Source organism: Aethalodelphis obliquidens, unplaced genomic scaffold (genome assembly GCF_003676395.1).
Source record: "Aethalodelphis obliquidens isolate GAN/ISIS:26980383/991018 unplaced genomic scaffold, ASM367639v1 scaffold116, whole genome shotgun sequence".
Classification (NCBI taxonomy): domain Eukaryota; kingdom Metazoa; phylum Chordata; class Mammalia; order Artiodactyla; family Delphinidae; genus Aethalodelphis; species Aethalodelphis obliquidens.
Genome location: NW_020838060.1, coordinates 1,205,140 through 1,223,065, shown reverse-complemented (window position 1 = coordinate 1,223,065; position 17,926 = coordinate 1,205,140). Strand labels below are relative to the sequence as shown.

At 46.0% G+C, this 17,926-nt stretch overlaps 2 protein-coding genes across 2 annotated transcripts; both read left to right on the top strand.

Moving 5' to 3' along the window:
• Positions 1–1,776: 1,776 nt before the first annotated feature.
• VPS72 (vacuolar protein sorting 72 homolog) lies at positions 1,777–12,561 on the top strand. The gene is made up of 6 exons (XM_027097827.1): positions 1,777–1,980; positions 5,313–5,465; positions 5,644–5,758; positions 6,155–6,331; positions 11,323–11,467; positions 11,975–12,561. The coding sequence occupies exons 1-6, from the start codon at positions 1,864–1,866 to the stop codon at positions 12,360–12,362; spliced, it is 1,095 nt and encodes a 364-aa protein (XP_026953628.1). The 5' UTR covers positions 1,777–1,863; the 3' UTR covers positions 12,363–12,561.
• Positions 12,562–12,676: 115 nt separating this feature from the next.
• On the top strand, positions 12,677–17,794 carry TMOD4 (tropomodulin 4). Its single transcript, XM_027097826.1, has 8 exons — positions 12,677–14,810; positions 15,124–15,240; positions 15,728–15,817; positions 16,000–16,130; positions 16,226–16,333; positions 16,730–16,873; positions 17,138–17,282; positions 17,686–17,794. Exons 1-8 carry the CDS (start codon positions 14,324–14,326, stop codon positions 17,706–17,708), a joined length of 1,245 nt encoding a protein of 414 aa, XP_026953627.1. The 5' UTR covers positions 12,677–14,323; the 3' UTR covers positions 17,709–17,794.
• The last annotated feature ends 132 nt before the right edge of the window (positions 17,795–17,926 follow it).

The following is a 17,926-nucleotide window of genomic DNA, read 5'->3' as shown; positions in this document are numbered from 1 at the left end:
GTATTATGGTTTTCTCTGGGCATATGCCCAGAAGTGGGATTGCTGGCACATGAAAAGATGCTCCACATCACTAACTACTAGAGAAGTGCAAATCAAAACTAAAATGAGCTATCACTTCACATAGGAGAGTATGGTCATCATCAAAAATCTACAAACAATAAATGCTGGAGAAGGTGTGGAGAAAAGGGAACACTTCTACACTCTTGGTGGGAATGTAAATTGATACGGCCATTATGGAGAACAGTATGGAGATTCCTTAAAAAAAAACAACTAAAAATAGAACTACCATGTGACCCAACAATACTACTCCTGGATACTGATTTTTTTTTTTTGCTGTACACGGGCCTCTCACTGTTTTCTGACTTCACTCTATATGACAATCTCTAGGTCCATCCATGCTGCTGTGAATGGCGTTATTTTGATGTTCTTTTTTTAAATATTTATTTATTTATATTTTATTTGGCTGCCTCAGGTCTTAGTTGCGGTACGCAGGATCTTCGTTGCCGCGTGTGGGCTCTTAGTTGCGGCATGTGGTATCTAGTTCCCTGACCAGGGATCGAACCCCAGGCCCCCTGCATTGGGAGCGTGGAGACTTAGCCACTGGACCACCAGGGAAGTACCGATATATTCTTGATAATACCACAAACTATTTGAGATTGGAACTATTCCCGAGGATTTAGGAGGCATGATCCCAAGCGTTATAGGAGCTGTGACTGGGAAGAGAGGAATCGGTGTTGAGAAGACTCCACTGTCGTATAGAATTGGAATTTTTCCAGATAGACAAGAAAGAAAAGAGATTTTAAGGAGAAGGAAAAGCATGGAGGCATGACAGTGAATTGGTGTCAGGGAAATGATGCTAGAATAGGATGATGTGGCAGGAGTTGAGGCTATGAAAGGCAGGGAGAGGCTAAATTATGAAGGACCTTGAATGCCATGTGAATAATTATCACCTAGGGACTTCGCTGGTGGCGCAGTGGTTAAGACTCCATGCTCTCAATGCAGGGGGCCCGGGCTTGATCCCTGGTCAGGGAACTAGATCCCACATGCATGCCGCAACTAGGAGCCGGCAAGCTGCAACTAAGGAGGCTGCCTGACGCAACTAAGACCCAGAGCAACCAAATAAATACAAAAAAATTAACAATTATCACCTACTAAACATCTATGTGCTTACTAAATACTGTGCTAAGCAGTTTACAAGGTTAACATTTCTTAAACTTCTCAACCACCTTAAAGGGTAGGTATTATTATTAGTCCCACTTTACAGATGAGAAAACTGAAATTCAGCGAGGTAAAGCAACTTGTCCAAAGTCACACAGCTAGAAGACCTTAAGCTCAAACGCAAACTCAGGTCTGGCTGGCTCTAAAGCTGTGCTCTTAACCACACTACTATTCTGCCACAAGGATTTTGGACTTTATCTTGTAGTTGACGGGGAGCCATTAAAGATTTTTGAGCAGAAGAGTGACAAAATCTGCGTTTTTAGAAAGGTTTCTACTGACAGCAGAGTGGAAAACGTAGTGGAGCAGAGGGAGACTGACCTCTTCTAAATGAAAATTTCTAGACTCCCAAATTCTGTACTTGGGGTAGTGGGGCTCCTGGTGTCTCCGAGTGGAGTCATTCCACAGCCCAGATGGGCGCGCGAACTGGGGCGGGGAGCTTGGGGTGGTCTCTACGCAGGAGTGGGCGGGGCTGAAGCTTTGAGAAGGCCTAGGGGATGGGACTACGAGCCTCTCGACGCTCTGCTACCTCTGCCTGTAGGCGACCGGCTTCCGCTGCCCGCCCGCAGGTAGTGGTGTCGAGCACCGAGCCCAGAGAACGGTGCTGGGTGAGGAGCTGCTGATGGCAACGCAGTTCGTGTAGGCGATATGAGCTTGGCTGGGGGCCGGGCCCCCCGGAAGACCGCGGGGAACCGGCTTTCTGGGCTCCTGGAGGCAGAGGAGGAAGATGAGTTCTACCAGACGACTTATGGGGGTTTCACAGAGGTAAGAGCCGGGCCCAGGAAGAGGGAGGGAAGAAAGCTAAAAGGAGTCCTGACGAAGGGAGAAACCTCGGACAAAGAAGGGGGCGGGGAAGAGAGAGGAGCCCTGGTAGCTGATCCTAGAGATGGGGTGGGCGACATGGGGGGATAAACTGGAGTCCTAGAATGGGAACCCTGGATGGGGTTGGAGGGGTCAGGAATGGAGAAGCTGTCCGGAGGACCCCAGAGTGTGGCTGAAACCTACTGTGTATTTCCCCAGTTGTGTCTCTCAGTGCACTTTTGACGTGTCTAGCATATGCCAGGCACATCGTAGTCACGCGGTATATACTCGTTGGCCCACTGCCTGGTTATTAACGTGAAGTATAGAAAGGAACCTCTCAAAAAAAATTAGAGGGACTTAGCCTACTCCTTTTTCAACTTTCAGATCTCGTTGTATAGATGTCTTAGATAACCGTTCCTTGACTGTCCTAAAAAGTGTCCCCGTATATTTCCTTCATAAAACATATTTCAATTTGTAATTAGATTTGGTTTGCTTATTTGCTTATACTTTTCCATTAGATTGTAAGCTCTGTAAGGTCAGAGGTGGTCTGTTTTCTTCAACAGTATATGTCGAGTGTCTGGATTGAGTTGGCACTTGTTAAATTTTTATTGATTGAATCTATCCATTCTTTAAATGTTTTAAGCGCGTAGAGCAAGCCAGTCACCGTGACAGGCTCTATGGAAACAGAGAGTTAAAAACACCTCTTTATCTTTACATATTCCAGACTCCAATGGGGGAATTAGCTGAGTTAACAGTCAGTTAAAATATTGTGTGATAAGGAGTAAAATAAGTGTTAAGCATATAGGGTGCTGTGGTAACACATGGGAGCCAAAGTTGTTGTTTGGGATGGGCATCCCTGGGGGACATGATGTTTAAGCTGAGGACAGTATGAAAAGTAGGTCTTGGGTGGATGAAGAGCAGTGGGACTGGAAGCAGGGAGAGGAGGAAGGTTAGTCCAGCGAGGGGGTGGGGCAGAATATGTAAAGGCACTGAGATCCTTGTCTGGAACCCACACATCTACTCTCATCCTCCAGACCATGAGGAGAATAAAAGTTAGAGGGAGTAGGCATGGGCCAGATCCTGTAAGGCCTTGTGAACCATGTTAAGGAGTTTTGCTCTTCATTCAAAGGACTGAGAAGATTATTTCATGATCAGATTTTTACTTTAGAAAGATCACTCTGTAATGAGGAAAATGATTTGAAGGAGGCAGTGGGAGTGGAGAAACATGGATAGGAGAGTTCAAGAGAAATTAAGGAAATAGAACCCACAGGACTTGGTGACTGATTAGGAATCATTATTAATCATTAATCATACACAGCCCTGACCAATTAGTTTAAAATAGAACCTTCTCATACCTCCCCCAAAGGCCATTTTCCTATTCCTGTCATTTTACGAGTCGTTATTTAATATGTACCCTTCATGCTTCCAAAAACGATCTAAGGAGGCTTACCATATAAACAAAAAGTAGGAACAGTAAAAATAGAGACAGATCAGAAGTAATTGTACCAGGGCCTCCGCTAAAATGGTAATAGCAGTTGATATTAAATTTAGCTGTGACTTTCCTGGCAACCAAATCCTGAATTTCTTTTTTTAGTAAGAAAGAAGCATATAAGTTCTTCAAGAGAGGTAAACTTACTCAGCTTTAAACCTAGGGAGAATTGTATCCTTATATATAAAGTAACAGGGGTTTGGTAGATGTTGTAAAAACATTCTGTTATCTAGTCATGTCTCTTAATGACCCTCGATAAAAGCCAAAGGAATGGTAGTAAATACGAAACTTAGTGAAAGCATTTCAGTTGGGCACTAAGCTAATGTGTGGTTGAACTACTACCCTCTGGTGATTTGACTTAATACCAGGTCAGTGCTGAGGGGATTAATGTGTTCCCAGGTTGCCTTTCACAGACATCAGTTGGGAGGAAATGATGGTCATCAGTGCAAGAATGAACGCTGGCTGGCTGGCTTGGAGTGTCAACTGTCTGTGTTATTTGCTTACTGTGGCACCATGTGTACCAAGATTAGCCCATTAATCTCATCATTGATTAAAGAGAAAAGCCACATGTTTGAGGTGCAGCCCCGCCCAATTAACTCTCCTGCCCCCAACTGTTTTTTTTTTTCCTCTTTCCTTTCCAGTGTGGCTGCCGTTTTAGCCCTAGCTTGTATCACCTCAGGCCTTGGCTCTACTCCATGTTCTCTTCCCCAGCGCATCCGACCACCTCCAGAGCTTTCTGAAACACCCCTTTTATACAGTTTTCCCCTCCCCGCAAATCTTCGGTGTCTTCCCATTATAGATAGTAGTAGTACCCAACTATTTTTCTGTCCCAACTCACCTGAGGAATGAGACATATTTCTCCGTAACTTTAGTTTACTTCAACAGTGATTATCAATGCTGGGACAAGTAAGGAGAGGGAGAGGATTGAGAATCACTGGCCTGCAAGTTAAAGTCATAAGTTTATTAGCCTGACATTTAAGTTTCTCTACAGATTGAATGCAACCTTCTTTTCAAATCTTGTATCTCTCTAGGGCAATCAGTTAATGTTGGAAGGAGGCTGTACTGGAGCCAAAAGCAGTCAGCTAGGAAGACTTCTTGCCAGAGACAAACCTGCTTTACTTAGGTCTAAATGCTTAATCTATCAACATGTTATACACATTCCTGCTTCTGCATCTTTGTTCCTGCCATTTGATCTGCCCATGATTCCTTCTTCCCTCTTGGTTATCTAAATACTACCAGTATTTTAAACCATGGCTCAAGTCCTCTTCATTCTTCAGAGTCTAAAGCAGGATTTAGTAAACTACAACCTGCTGGCTGAACCTGGCCCACTACCTATTTTAATCTGGCCCTTTACAGAAAAAGTTTGCCAACCCCTGTTCTAAAGGAATAAACTCTAAAGTTTAGACCTTCCCAGGCCACCTATTCAGAGCAGGTGTACCTTCCTCTGAACACCTGTAACATTTTATTGCCTTTGGTAGTTTATATGTTGCCTTGTATTAAAACTTCCTTTTATAATTATGCTGTGACATCTACTAGACTGTGAGACCCCTGAAGGTAGAGATCAAACCATATCCTTTTGTACCCCAGCACTTAACACAGTGTGCTAGAGGAGAAGGGCAAGCAATTAATGTTAGAAGGGGTGGTGCTGGAGCCATCAGCTAGGAAAGCTTCTTGCTTGAGGCAAATGAAAGGTTGAGATGGGAAGGAGAGTGGGGCAGCCCTTATCAATAAGCAAAGGGATTCTCTTCGTCCTGGAGGGGCATTAACAACTGATGCCAGTGAGAACCTCATCTCCCTATGTCCCCAGGAATCAGGAGATGATGAGTATCAAGGAGACCAGTCAGACACAGAGGATGAGGTGGACTCTGACTTTGACATCGACGAAGGGGATGAACCATCCAGTGATGGAGAAGCAGAAGAGCCAAGAAGGAAGCGCCGAGTAGTCACCAAAGCATATAAGGTGCAGGGGAGGCCTGGTTTTCTTGGACTTCCTTCATTTGTAGTCTCCCTTTCATCAGGTCCCAGTTGTCCCCACACCAATCTCATTTCCTACTCTGCTGGTTTTCTCTTCCTAAGATCTTCATCTTCTTTCTTCTATTTCTTCTCTTCCCTGGTGTCTGATTCCAATCTGTCGCCAGGAGCCTCTGAAGAGCTTGAGGCCTCGAAAGGTCAGCACCCCAGCTGGTAGCTCTCAGAAGACTCGAGAAGAGAAGGCACTGCTTCCACTAGAACTACAGGATGATGGCTCTGACAGTGAGTGGGGATGTTTGGGTCAACTGACAAAACTGAAATATGGTGATAAAATATTGTATTAGTGTTAAGTTTACTGAAGTTGGTAACTGTACTATGGGTATGTAAGGACAATTCTTATTCTTAGGAAATATACACCGAGTATTTAGGGGAAGAGAGCCATGATGTGTGCAACTTAACTCACAGATTATTCAGAAAACACACACACACAATGCAGATAGGGCAAGATATTAACAGGTGATCTGGTAAAGGATACATGGGTGTTCTTTGTACTATTCTTACAAATTTTTTGTAAGTTTGAAATGATTTCCAAATAAAAAGTTTTAAAATTAAAAAAAAAAAATACAGAGGAGGTAGACATGAATTCAAAGATTTCTCCCTCTCTTATTTTCTTCCCAGGTCGGAAGTCCATGCGGCAGTCTACAGCTGAGCACACACGACAAACATTCCTTCGGGTACAAGAGAGGCAAGGCCAGTCACGGCGGCGAAAGGGGCCCCACTGTGAGCGGCCACTGACCCAGGAGGAGCTGCTCAGGGAGGCCAAGATCACAGAGGAGCTCAATTTACGTTCACTGGGTCAGTCTGTGGTTTTCAGAACAGCGGGTAGAGGGGCTGAGGAGCATGAGAAAAACTGAGACCTGGAGGACCCAAAGAACTGGAAAGATGGAGATTTGGGACAAGGGAATCAGAAGAAAGAAATGGGGAGAGTATGTGATTAGGGGCAAGGAAGTAAGCAGTTATGAGGGCTCTGAAGAACAAGTTATATTGAAGTACTTTGGTGTAAAATAAGAATCGTATAGAACTCAGTGCAGATCCTAGTTCTGCTGTTGGTTTGCTGTAAGACTGCAGGCAAATTATGTGCAACTTACTTGCATCTTTCTCTCCTTGTTCACAAAATGGGGTGATGATGCCTACTTTAATGATCATGAGAATTAGAAGTTGAGTAGAATCAGTCAGTTCATGGGATACATTGCTATAAAGTAAAAATTCTTTAAAATCTCTTCAGTTTATGTGCTATTGGGCACACAGTCATGTATGGTAATATATTGTACAAAAACATACATTTCTTTGAAGGATGGTGAGGATTCTCAGATCATGAGAGGTATGTGAGAAATTGAGGGAACAGCAGATTTCGTACCTCGCATCACATGCTCACTCTGGGGCATACTGGCATTGAGTGAAACAACAGGTGAAATCTCCTACAACATTTAATTTGTTATTTCTCTCTCTCTGAATCTCTCTCTTTTTTGACTAAGCACATATAATTGAATGTGTATAACCCAAATACAATTTTACTGTGGAGTAGAAGATTGTTTACCCAGAATATCTGGACCCAACTCATTTCAGTTTAATGATAGTTTTGAAATTTAGATAACTTAACTCCAAAAGACCACAATGACCGAGAAAAGATTTAATTCGTTTCCAACATTTTCAGGATGTATTCTCGTGACATTTTTTTTTTAATATATTAGCTTTAAAATGGGAAATATAACCTCTGTCTGTATAATGACAATGCCGTGCTTTAAAACAGTAGCTATCTCTTAAAACATATAAATGACTGAGAACCATCACAAATAACGTGGTCACTTGATGTCACTGTAATTACAATCTGTATCCTTTGACTACATTGATTGTTTCAGGCCACTGTGAAGAAAGTGATTCCCAAGCTTCTGATATCAGTAACTGACGTAGGAGATCCTGGAGGGGCTTGTTTAGCAGGAGAAAAAATAATAAGCTCATTTTTGAACATGTTGGATTTGAAGTGTCTATGAACAGTTCATGCAGTGCTGAGAAGTCAGTTAAATACACAGATCTGATGCTTGGACAAGATATCTGGGCTAGAAATATAAATTCGGAGGTTTTAGAATATGGATGGTAATTGACATTGGAGTGGATGAGATTACCCAGGGAGAAAGCATAGAGGGAGAAGAGTAGACAGAGGCTCAAGCAGGTCCTGCAGACACTAAAATGTAATGGTCTCCTATAAGAGGAGGAGCTTAGAAAAGAATCTGAGAAGTGGCCAGAGAGTGGGAAACTCCAGGAGAGTTTGTCATAAGAGCACTAAGGAAAGGGACTGTTAGAGGGCAGTAGCTGCTGAGAGCTGCTGAGACACCAGTGAAGAGAACTGAGAAGTGTCCATTGGTTTTGGTGACATGGAGGTCAGAGATGACCTTAGCACTTTTTGGGGACCAAGCCATTTGGAAGTTGGTTGGGAAGCCAGACTTCTAAAATTTGGCCATGAAGGGTAGGAGAGGGAACAGGGAGGTCTGGGGTCAAGGTAGAGTTTGTCATTGTTCTGTTTTATTCAAAGATTGGAGAGTGTGTATTTTTCGTGAGATGCAACTGAAAGAATTTAAAGACAGAAAAGAAAGAAAGGATTGTTAGTAGTGTAGGGTTTTGGAGAAATGGGAGGCGGGGTGGGAGCCAGGGCATGGGTGGAAGAATTGGCCTCCATTAAGAGGAAGGAAGGAAGGGTGGCTCATAGTTGTAGGGTTGTAAATCCAGAGCAGGACAGTGCAGTAGTTTTCATCAGATGTCTTTTAGGCACTGTCATCTCTCAGGTGTTGGGAGTAGAGTTGGAAGCTTGAGAGTGAAGACTGTTTGAAATAGTTGTGGAGATAGGATCATCTGCTGGTGTTGGCAGGTCTGTTGAAGTTTGGGACCATGAATTTCTGGGGTTCCACTCTACCTATTGTGTAACTTTTCTCCAGTAGCACTCAGCAATCCAGGTCTGGGCGAGGGAGTTTAGACTGACAAGAGAATGACTGATAGATTGAGGAACCTAAGCTCGATTTAAAAAGGAAAACAAGGGGCTTCCCTGGCGGTCCAGTGGTTAAGACTCCGTGCTTCCATTGCAGGGGGCACGGGTTCGATCCCTGGTTGGGGAACTAAGATCCCCCATGCTGTGCTGTGCGGCCAAAAAATAAATAAAACAGAGGGTTTAAATGAATAAATAAATAAATAACAAGGAAAATGAAGGCTGGAAGCGGTGATAGAATGAAGAGATATTCTGGTATTAGAAGTACTGAAGACCTAGAAGAACAGAGGTATCTAGAGTGTAGAGCAAAGAGACCTGAAGTGTGGGGCCCAATAGGACATGGGCACATCCTGCCCAGGATGTGGGAGAATAATCAGCCTGTACCAGAGGAGAGTGTTGGTCTCTGTGGAAGACAGGTTTCCCGTAAGGCAAGTTTTGGAAGGCATGCTGAGTGAGGAAATTGAGGAAATAGATGAGTTGGCTGATTATAGAGCAGGAGTCACAGAGGGTACAGGGAAGTGTTCAAGAGAAGGGCTGGAAGGTTGGCTCAAGAGAAAGAAAGCAATATTACCAACCAGAATTCAAGTACAAAAGAGGTTAAATCACTGGGGGTGTGGGGGGATGGGGGGCAGGGGGGTGTAGTCCAGAGGACTCTTTTGCTCTTACTCTATCTAGAGGATTGTGTTCACAGTACCCACGTTTAAGGAGGACAAAGGGACCAGGAATATTTAGATCTGTTTATACATTAACAAATCTTTATTGAATTCCTGTAATGTGTGGAATGCTGCGTGACCGTGATAATGTATAGGTAATATGAGTCACAGTCACTGCCCTTAAGGAAGAGACATATATACCAACAATGAACTGCCATAGAGCAGTGTTACCGGGTCCAGCCAGGGGAACTGTGGTGAACTAGAGAGGAGTGCCTGAAAGGAGGAGCAGTTACTCAGCTCAGCTAATTGTTGCCCTGTGAGAATACAGACACAGGGTTGCCAGATTTTCTTATTATTTTTAAAAGGGACCAGAAATCTCTGTGTTTAAATGTAATTTCCTGACTTTTAAATGTCAGCAACTAATTCAAAATTTTCTTTAAAACGCTATCCAAATCAAGCAAAACACATAAGGGAGCTGCCATCTTGCAGCCTCTGCCATAGACTGTGATAAGTACAGGAATAGAAGAGTATTTTAGGCACAGGGGTGGCAAAGGAGGGAGTGACTCAGAACTACGTTGTATGAGGAATGGTTCAGTGGAAGGGGTGTTGTGATCAGCCTGGAGAGAGACGGACACTAATTTCTTTCTTTTTTTTAACTGGGGTGTAGTTGCTTTACAGTGTTAGTTTCTGCTGTACAGCGAAGTGAATCAGCTGTATGTATACATATATCCCCTCTTTTTTGGATTTCCTTCCCATTTAGGTCACCACAGAGCATTATGTAGAGTTCCCTATGCTGTACAGCAGGTTCTGATTAGTTATCTGTTTTATACATATTAGTGTATATATGTCAATCCCAATCTCCCAAGTTATCCCACACCCCCTTTCCCCCCTTGATGTCCATACATTTGTTCTCTACGTCTGTGTCTCTATTTCTGCTTTGCAAACAGGTTCATCTGTACCATTTTTCTAGATTCCACATATATGTGTTAACATACAGTATTTTTTTTTCTCTTTCTGACTTACTTCACTCTGTATGAGAGTCTCTAGGTCCATCCACGTCTCTACAGAAGACCCAATTTCGTTCCTTTTTATGGCTGAGTAATATTCCAGTGCATTTATATACCACATTTTCTTTATCCACTCATGTGTTGATGGACGCTTAGGTTGCTTCCATGACCTGGTTATTGTAAATAGTGCTGCAGTTAACATTGGGATGCGTGTGTCTTTTTGAATTATGGTTTTCTCTGGGTATATGCCCAGTAGTGGGATTTCTGGGTCATATGATAATTCTATTTTTAATTTTTTAAGGAATTTCCATACTGTTCTCCATAGTGGCTATATCAATTTACATTCCCACCAACAGTGCAAGAGTGTTCCCTTTTCTCCACACCCTCTCCAGCATTTATTGTTTGTAGATTTTTTGATAATGGCCATTCTGACCGGTGTGAGGTGATACCTTATCGTAGTTTTGATTTGCATTTCTCTAATAACTAGTGATGTTGAGCATCTTTTCATGTGCCTCTCGGCCATCTGTATGTTTTCTTTGGAGAAATGTCTATATAGGTCTTCACCCATTTTTTGATTGGGGTGTTTGTTTTCTTGATATTGAGCTGCATGAGCTGTTTGTATATTTTGGAGATTAATCCCTTGTCTGTTGCTTCGTGGATACTAATTTCAACTATTTAAAGGACTGTCAAGTGGAAGACAGGTTAGACTTGTGTCCCTTATGGCCTTAAAAGGTAAAACAGTGTCAACAGGAAGTATGTTGCAGCTCAAAATGGGAAAGAACTCTTAAATGACTAGAGATGCCTGAAGATGCAGTGCACTGCCTTGGACGGGAGCAAGTTGACAGGGCTGTAACGGAGGGGTATCTGGGGAAATGAGTAGGCTCTTCATCAAAGGGTCCCTTTCAACTCTGAAGTCCTACAGTTCTGAGTGGGTGAGGAACCAAGTGGACCTAAGAAATGATGAGCAGAGAGGATGTCAAGAAGGGCAAGCAGAAAGCTTATGAAATGGGAGATGCTTGAGGGCCTTAGAGGACTTTCCTGATTGGCTTGGGTAGGCAGTGACTAGACAGCCAGGAAGATAAGAGACTGTAGGACAGACCTGGGGTTTGGGAAGACAGGAATTGACCATCCCCTCATTCCTTCCTGAAGAGACATATGAGCGGCTTGAGGCTGACAAAAAGAAGCAGGTCCACAAGAAGCGGAAGTGCCCTGGGCCCATAATCACCTACCATTCAGTGACAGTGCCACTAGTTGGGGAGCCAGGCCCTAAAGAAGAGAATGTCGACGTAGAAGGGTGAGTGAGTGAACCTCAAGGGGAGAAGAGGAGTGCAGTTTCTCCCTTCTGTATTCAGCTTGTATTCCCTCAGCCCCATCTCACTTGCTTTCCTCACACAGCTCTCTAACACCTGAGTATCTATCAGATTCCTCTTCTGTCATCTCCTATTTCTCTTTTAGCCTCTCTCTTCTCCTTTTCTGGTTTTCCATCCAGCTCTGCTTTGTTTTGTCCTATCACTTAATAGGTTCTCTCAGAATGTTGCCACCCACTGCCGCCTCCTCTTTCCTCACCTGTCTGATCTCTTTATCAGTTTTCTCTCCTCAGCTTTTTTAAATTTTTAAATCATTTATTTACTTATTTATTTATTTGGCTGCGCTCAGTGTTAGTTGTGGTGTGCATGTGGGATCTAGTTCCCTGACTGGGGATCGAACCCGGGTCCCCTGCATTGGAAGAGAGGAGTCTTAACCACTGGACCACCAGGGAAGTCCCTCAGCTCTTTGTGTTTTTCTCTGTCTTTTCCCTCAGACTTGATCCTGCTCCCACAGCTTCTGCATTGACTCCCCGTGCTGGGACTGGACCCGTCATCCCTCCTGCTCGCTGCTCACGTACCTTCATCACTTTTAGTGACGATGCGACGTTTGAGGAATGGTTTCCCCAAGGGCGGCCTCCAAAGGTCCCTGTTCAGGAGGTCTGCCCAGTGACCCATCGCCCAGCCCTGTACCGGGACCCTGTTACAGACATACCCTACGCCACTGCTCGAGCCTTCAAGATCATCCGTGAGGCCTACAAGAAGTACATCACTGCCCACGGACTGCCGCCCACTGCTTCAGCCCTGGGCCCTGGCCCACCACCTCCTGAGCCCCTCCCTGGCTCTGGGCCCCGAGCCTTGCGCCAGAAAATTGTCATCAAATGAAGGGATGTCTAGTCCTTAGAAACCTCTTTCCTGTCCTAACTTGGGGCTCTTAAGTTAGGGCTCTTAAGAAGCCCACTTCTCCCCTTTGTCATTGCTGATCTTTGTCTAGCCCGTCTCTGTATTTCTTTCCCTATCTTTTCCCTTAGTTCCTACACTGCTTTTGTTTGTGTTTTTTAATCTAATAAAATAGAAAGATCCCTTTTGTCTGGTGTCTAATCTAAGTTGGGAGCAAAAAGTATTTGTGAATGTCTGCGTATATATGGGCCTTTATATTTGTTTAATAGCATTTATTATGAGTTGCCCTTTTTACTTATTTATTTTTTTAAGGATTATTTTTATTTTTTGGCTGTGCTGCGTGGCTTGCAGGATCTTAGTTCCCTGACCAGGGATTGACCCTGAGCCTTCAGCAGTGAAAGCGCCGAGTCCTAACCGTTGGACTGCCAGGGAATTCCCAGAGTTGCCCTTTTTGAATTGTAAAATATTCATTCCTCCAACAGTTTATAAACACCTTAAAATTACACACCAAAACAAAATCCTTATACTCACCTTTATATCTGTATAGTCACTGCTTTGAATATAGCAGGCACCAAATAAGTAGGAACTGTGTGATTCTCATAGAACTTGTTTCTAGGACTCGGGCTTGTATGAAGAGGAGGAGGTGCCATGGCTCTTAGTGGCCACTAGAGGCTCTCAGGGCTGGGCAGGGTATGGGGGCTGTGTATATGTGATCTCCCACTACCCCCCACCTGGCCAGAGCTAAAATAATAAAATGCTGAGCTCACTGTTCCCCCACCCTCTCCCCCGTCGCTGGGCTTCTCCTGCTGCCAGGACAGTGCTCCAGTAGAACAGACAGACCAACCTACAGAAGGGGAGGTGAGAACGGAGGTGGCCACCAGGACTGGTAGGTGGGGAAGGCAGGGGCCTTATGGATCAGAGCCTGGTGGGAGATGGGAGGAGAAGAGTGGCTCTTATTGGGAATGAAATGGAGTGTGTGCCTCTTGTCACTCAGCATGTTTCTGCCACTGTCTTATGTTCTCCCTTAACTGTAGTTTACATTGTCAATGTAAGTATCTCACACATTTTCTGAATCTTTCATATTCAGTATGGTGTGTATGTGTGGCTTGTGTTTATTTTTCACATTGTAAAAGATATTGCAAGTTTAATCCTCTCACTGTTTTTAGAGAAACTTTATCCCATTTATAAGGCATTTCCCACCCATTAGACCGGTGTCACCTTCCTGTCCAAAGCCAGGGACAAATTATGGGAACTCAGTACCTGCTTCTAAGGCCATACCACCCTTCCCCCAACCTGGAAGTCCCCCAGCTCCTCTGAGCCCTTGCTTTGCCTTAGGATTTAGAATTTTAGCAAACATAGTGAAATCTTGATCCGACACAATAAAAGAGGAAATGAGGGTAGAGTCAGAGCACTGTCTCCCCACCCCCACCCCCACCCGCTGCAATCCTCCTTGCTTTCTTAAGCCAGTTTAGGAAAAACTGGATTATGGGGACGAGAGGAGGAATTTCCCTGAAGCTCTCTGCCTGCCCCCATTCCTTTCAATAGGAACTGGGCTTGGGGCCAGCTGTGCTTGCAGGGCTCCCGGCAGCTGTGCTAGGGCAAGAGGCACGGACAGTCGAGGTAATAGGGGAGAGGTACTGCCAGGATTTCTTATACACTGGGGAAGGCAGATTCAGCCTGGATGCCTGGGATCCCCATCCGGAGTGGGTGGAAGCTGTGGGAGCCAGAAGGAGGCTCTGGTCCTAGCTAAACAACCTAGCCTTCCCCCATCTTCCCATATCCAACTAGGTCTATCCTCCAAGGCAAGCAGTTTATTGTTCTGCCCCACTGACCTGTCTCTTTGTCTCCCTACTGCGTCCATGTACATCTTTCCATTGTCCAACCACTTTCCCCATGTACCCCAGGCTCCGTGAGTGCCACACTGTGGGGAGGGGGTGGGGGCCATCATGTCATCGTATCAGAAGGAACTGGAGAAATACAGAGACATAGATGAAGATGAGATCCTAAGGACCTTGAGCCCTGAGGAGCTAGAGCAGCTGGACTGCGAGCTACAGGAGATGGACCCCGAGGTAGGGGCTCTAGCACAGGGTACCAGGGGCAGTCCCCAGGCATTTGGGAAGGGTGTGGGGCCCTGGGTGACTGAGACCAGGGCTATCTACAGGGACTGGAGTCCCAAGAGGGTCAGGGGAATGGTGTCTGGAGATGTTTTGGGGAGACTTGGAGGTGCCCCAGGTCAGAGGGGAGGTCTGAATTGCTCCCCAAAACTCATCCCTAAGAACATGCTCCTGCCAGCTGGACTAAGACAACGTGACCAGACAAAGAAGAGCCCAACGGGGCCGCTGGACCGAGAGGCCCTTTTGCAGTACCTGGAACAGCAGGCACTAGAGGTCAAAGAGCGTGATGACTTGGTTCCCTACACAGGCGAGAAGAAGGGTATGGAGACCCTAACATCCATGCCTCCCAGAACCCAAATTGTTGTCTCTCAAATGTCCCCTCCAGCTTCCCTCTCACCTTCCAGCTCCTAGCTGCCCAGGGACTCAGCTGCCTACACCTGCATGCCAGCTTGCACTCTTCAGCTCTTAGAAGAGATCAAGGGGACCCAGGAGTCCTGAGCTTGTAGAGAACTCAGGCTTTATAGTGGCTCCTAGTAACCCAGCATTCCACCTCCTGGAGAAGGAAAGGAATCTGGAGGCCAGGATCTTAGGAGAAATGACCTGTACCTGAACCATCCTCATCTCCCCATCAGGGAAACCCTATATTCAGCCCAAGAGAGAAATTCCAGCCCAGGAGCAGATCACTCTGGAGCCTGAGCTGGAGGAGGCACTGGCCCATGCCACAGATGCTGAGATGTGTGATATAGCAGGTGGGCAGCTGTGGGAAGTTGAGGAGTTGGGAAGATCTGGGGCAGGGGCTCCTAACCATGGCATGGGGCTAGCGGGGAAGGCCCTGAACCAGGATGTGGACGTTTTGAGACAGCCTCAGGCAGTGGTTTTAAATTTTTCTTACTTGTTTATGTATGTATTCACTCATCTTTAAATTTAATAAGTTAACAACTCTAGGGCAATTTTACAGGAATTATAAAGCAAAACTATTCTGGCTGAAAACAGGAGGGTCTCCCTGACAGACTCCCTCACCCTGTAGTGTCTCCTTAGGGATCTTCCCTTAGCCCTGTCTCAATGTTTTAAAAACCACTGCCTTAATGCAGTTTAATGGAAGGGACCCCTGGGACCAAGGGAGAGTGGAAGAGGTCAGCCTTCAAAAATGCAACAGATTCAGAATGAGGTCGGTGGGGGACCTGGAACAAGTCCATTTCTCTCATTCCCTGTCTCCCCTCTGCTTACTCTCTCCAGCCATTCTGGGCATGTACACACTGATGAGCAACAAGCAATACTATGATGCTATCTGCAGCGGAGAAATCTGCAACACTGAAGGCATTAGCAGTAAGTGTGTTTGGGAGCATGGCGCCCAGGGCTCTCGGCAGGCAGTCCCAGAGTCTGAGCAAAGGTAGCAACGGGTGAAACAGGTGAATCAGGGAGAGGACATGATGCATAAGTCATGAGAACCAATGGGGAGGAGATTGTGGGGGACATGTTGGGGTTTCCTTCCTGCCCTCACCCACCAGGTGTGGTGCAGCCTGACAAGTATAAGCCAGTGCCAGATGAGCCCCCAAATCCCACAAACATCGAGGAGATACTGAAGAGTGTTCGAAGCAATGACAAGGAGCTGGAGGAGGTGAACCTCAATAATATCCAGGTATCTGGCCCCCATCCTCTAAGCAATAACACTGGGATAACTCTGCTGACATATGTGAGTCCCCTAGCCCACCATCTCCTATTCCCCTTTGATAGGACATCCCGATACCCATGCTAACTGAGCTGTGTGAAGCAATGAAGACAAATACCCATGTCCGGAGCTTCAGTCTGGTGGCCACAAGGAGTGGTGACCCCGTTGCCAGTGTAAGGCTAGCTGACATCCCTAGCCCTCTCCCTGCACCCTGACATGCCCCGCTGGCAGGGCTGACATAAAGGGTTGTGCTGGGGGTGCTGTTCCCATCATGCTCTCTTAGGGGACCCCTGCTGGAGACTCCTACCCTCAGTCCTATGACTCACTGCTCTGAAATCCTCAGCTCATCTTCCTGAAGAGCCACAACCCTCCTACCCACGCCAACTCCACTGCGCACTTAATCTCCCTGCTTTCCTTGCTACCTACTCCCACACCTGCCTCCCACAAGCCCCACCCACAGCTCAAGGACTCTTCTCCAGGAGCTGTGTTTCCCTCTTGCTCCTGTTCTTTCTCTCCTCAGTCATCTGTGAAACTGTCCCCTAACCCTAACCCAAGTTCCTACTACCCAGGCGGTGGCTGACATGTTGCGTGAGAATCGTAGCCTCCAGAGCCTGAACATTGAATCCAACTTCATTAGCAGCACAGGGCTCATGGCTGTGCTGAAGGCAGTTCGGGAGAATGCCACACTCACTGAGCTCCGCGTAGACAACCAGGTCAGCATTCCCTTCCCATCTCCTGGTCTTTGCAGTCAGCTAATACTCACTGAGCCTCCTCCCTGAGGCAGCCACTGGGGCAGGAGCTCATCTGATCTTGTTTGAACTCTCCTCTTCTTTGTCCCTATGAGGGGAGCCAAGGCAGCACCTCTTATCACCCACTCCGGAGAAACAAGCCTCTTTGACCTCCCAAAGGGTCGGTGGTCTAGGACAGTGAACAAGCCAGACAGGGTTGGTGACAGCTTCCATCTCTCCTTCCCCCAGCGCCAGTGGCCTGGCGACGCAGTGGAGATGGAGATGGCCACCGTGCTTGAACAGTGCCCCTCCATTGTCCGCTTTGGCTACCACTTTACACAGCAGGGGCCACGAACTCGGGCAGCCCAGGCCATGACCCGGAACAATGAACTGCGTGAGTAGCTGCAGAGGTGGTGTGTGGGGGAGAGGGCACGTAGCTGCAGAAGCTGGTGGATGCTCCTGAAAGCTGACTTAGTGACTAACAGCCTGGGGTGCTGCCAAAGTGACTCACATGAGAAGCTCAAACCCCACAGGTGATCCGAAAGTAGACAGAAAAGCACCTCTGCCCAAATATACCAGGAAAGAGGCGGAGGGAAGCTACAAATACCTGTTTGGGGGAATGGTATTTTTATTTGCTGCGTTGTTTCTTATTTTGTTAATGTGAGGGGGGAAGGGCATGTTTGGTGGCCTAAGACATTACCTCTTTATGAGTCTGGCCAAGGAACTAGAAAGAAGAGCACCTCTGCAGGAAGCAAGAGATGGGATAATGACTTGTGTTTACTCTTCTTCCTTTACAGGTCGCCAGCAAAAGAAGAGATAACGCTACCCTTCCCTTTACCAACTAGAGCTCGGAGCCCTGAAAGCTTAAATCCTCAACTTGTAAATAAAAACCCTTCTGTCCACTCTGCCTGCCTCCTTCCTTCGGCTTTGGGGTGGAAATCTTGGCGCTAACCCCCAAGGGTTACTGCCAGTTCATCAGGGGATTATTTATACTCTGGGGATCAGCAGGCAGGGAGGTTCAGGTTACCAGCAGGAGGT

Excerpts from the sequence above, each read along its gene's own strand:
- VPS72 (XM_027097827.1), top strand. The coding sequence starts at position 1,864 with ATGAGCTTGGCTGGGGGCCGGGCCCCCCGGAAGACCGCGGGGAACCGG. Across the intron at positions 5,759-6,154 it reads ACAGGATGATGGCTCTGACA|GTCGGAAGTCCATGCGGCAG; the intron begins GTGAGTGGGGAT and ends TTTTCTTCCCAG. Across the intron at positions 6,332-11,322 it reads GCTCAATTTACGTTCACTGG|AGACATATGAGCGGCTTGAG; the intron begins GTCAGTCTGTGG and ends TCCTTCCTGAAG.
- TMOD4 (XM_027097826.1), top strand. The coding sequence starts at position 14,324 with ATGTCATCGTATCAGAAGGAACTGGAGAAATACAGAGACATAGATGAA. Across the intron at positions 15,241-15,727 it reads TGAGATGTGTGATATAGCAG|CCATTCTGGGCATGTACACA; the intron begins GTGGGCAGCTGT and ends TACTCTCTCCAG. Across the intron at positions 16,874-17,137 it reads AGCTCCGCGTAGACAACCAG|CGCCAGTGGCCTGGCGACGC; the intron begins GTCAGCATTCCC and ends TCCTTCCCCCAG.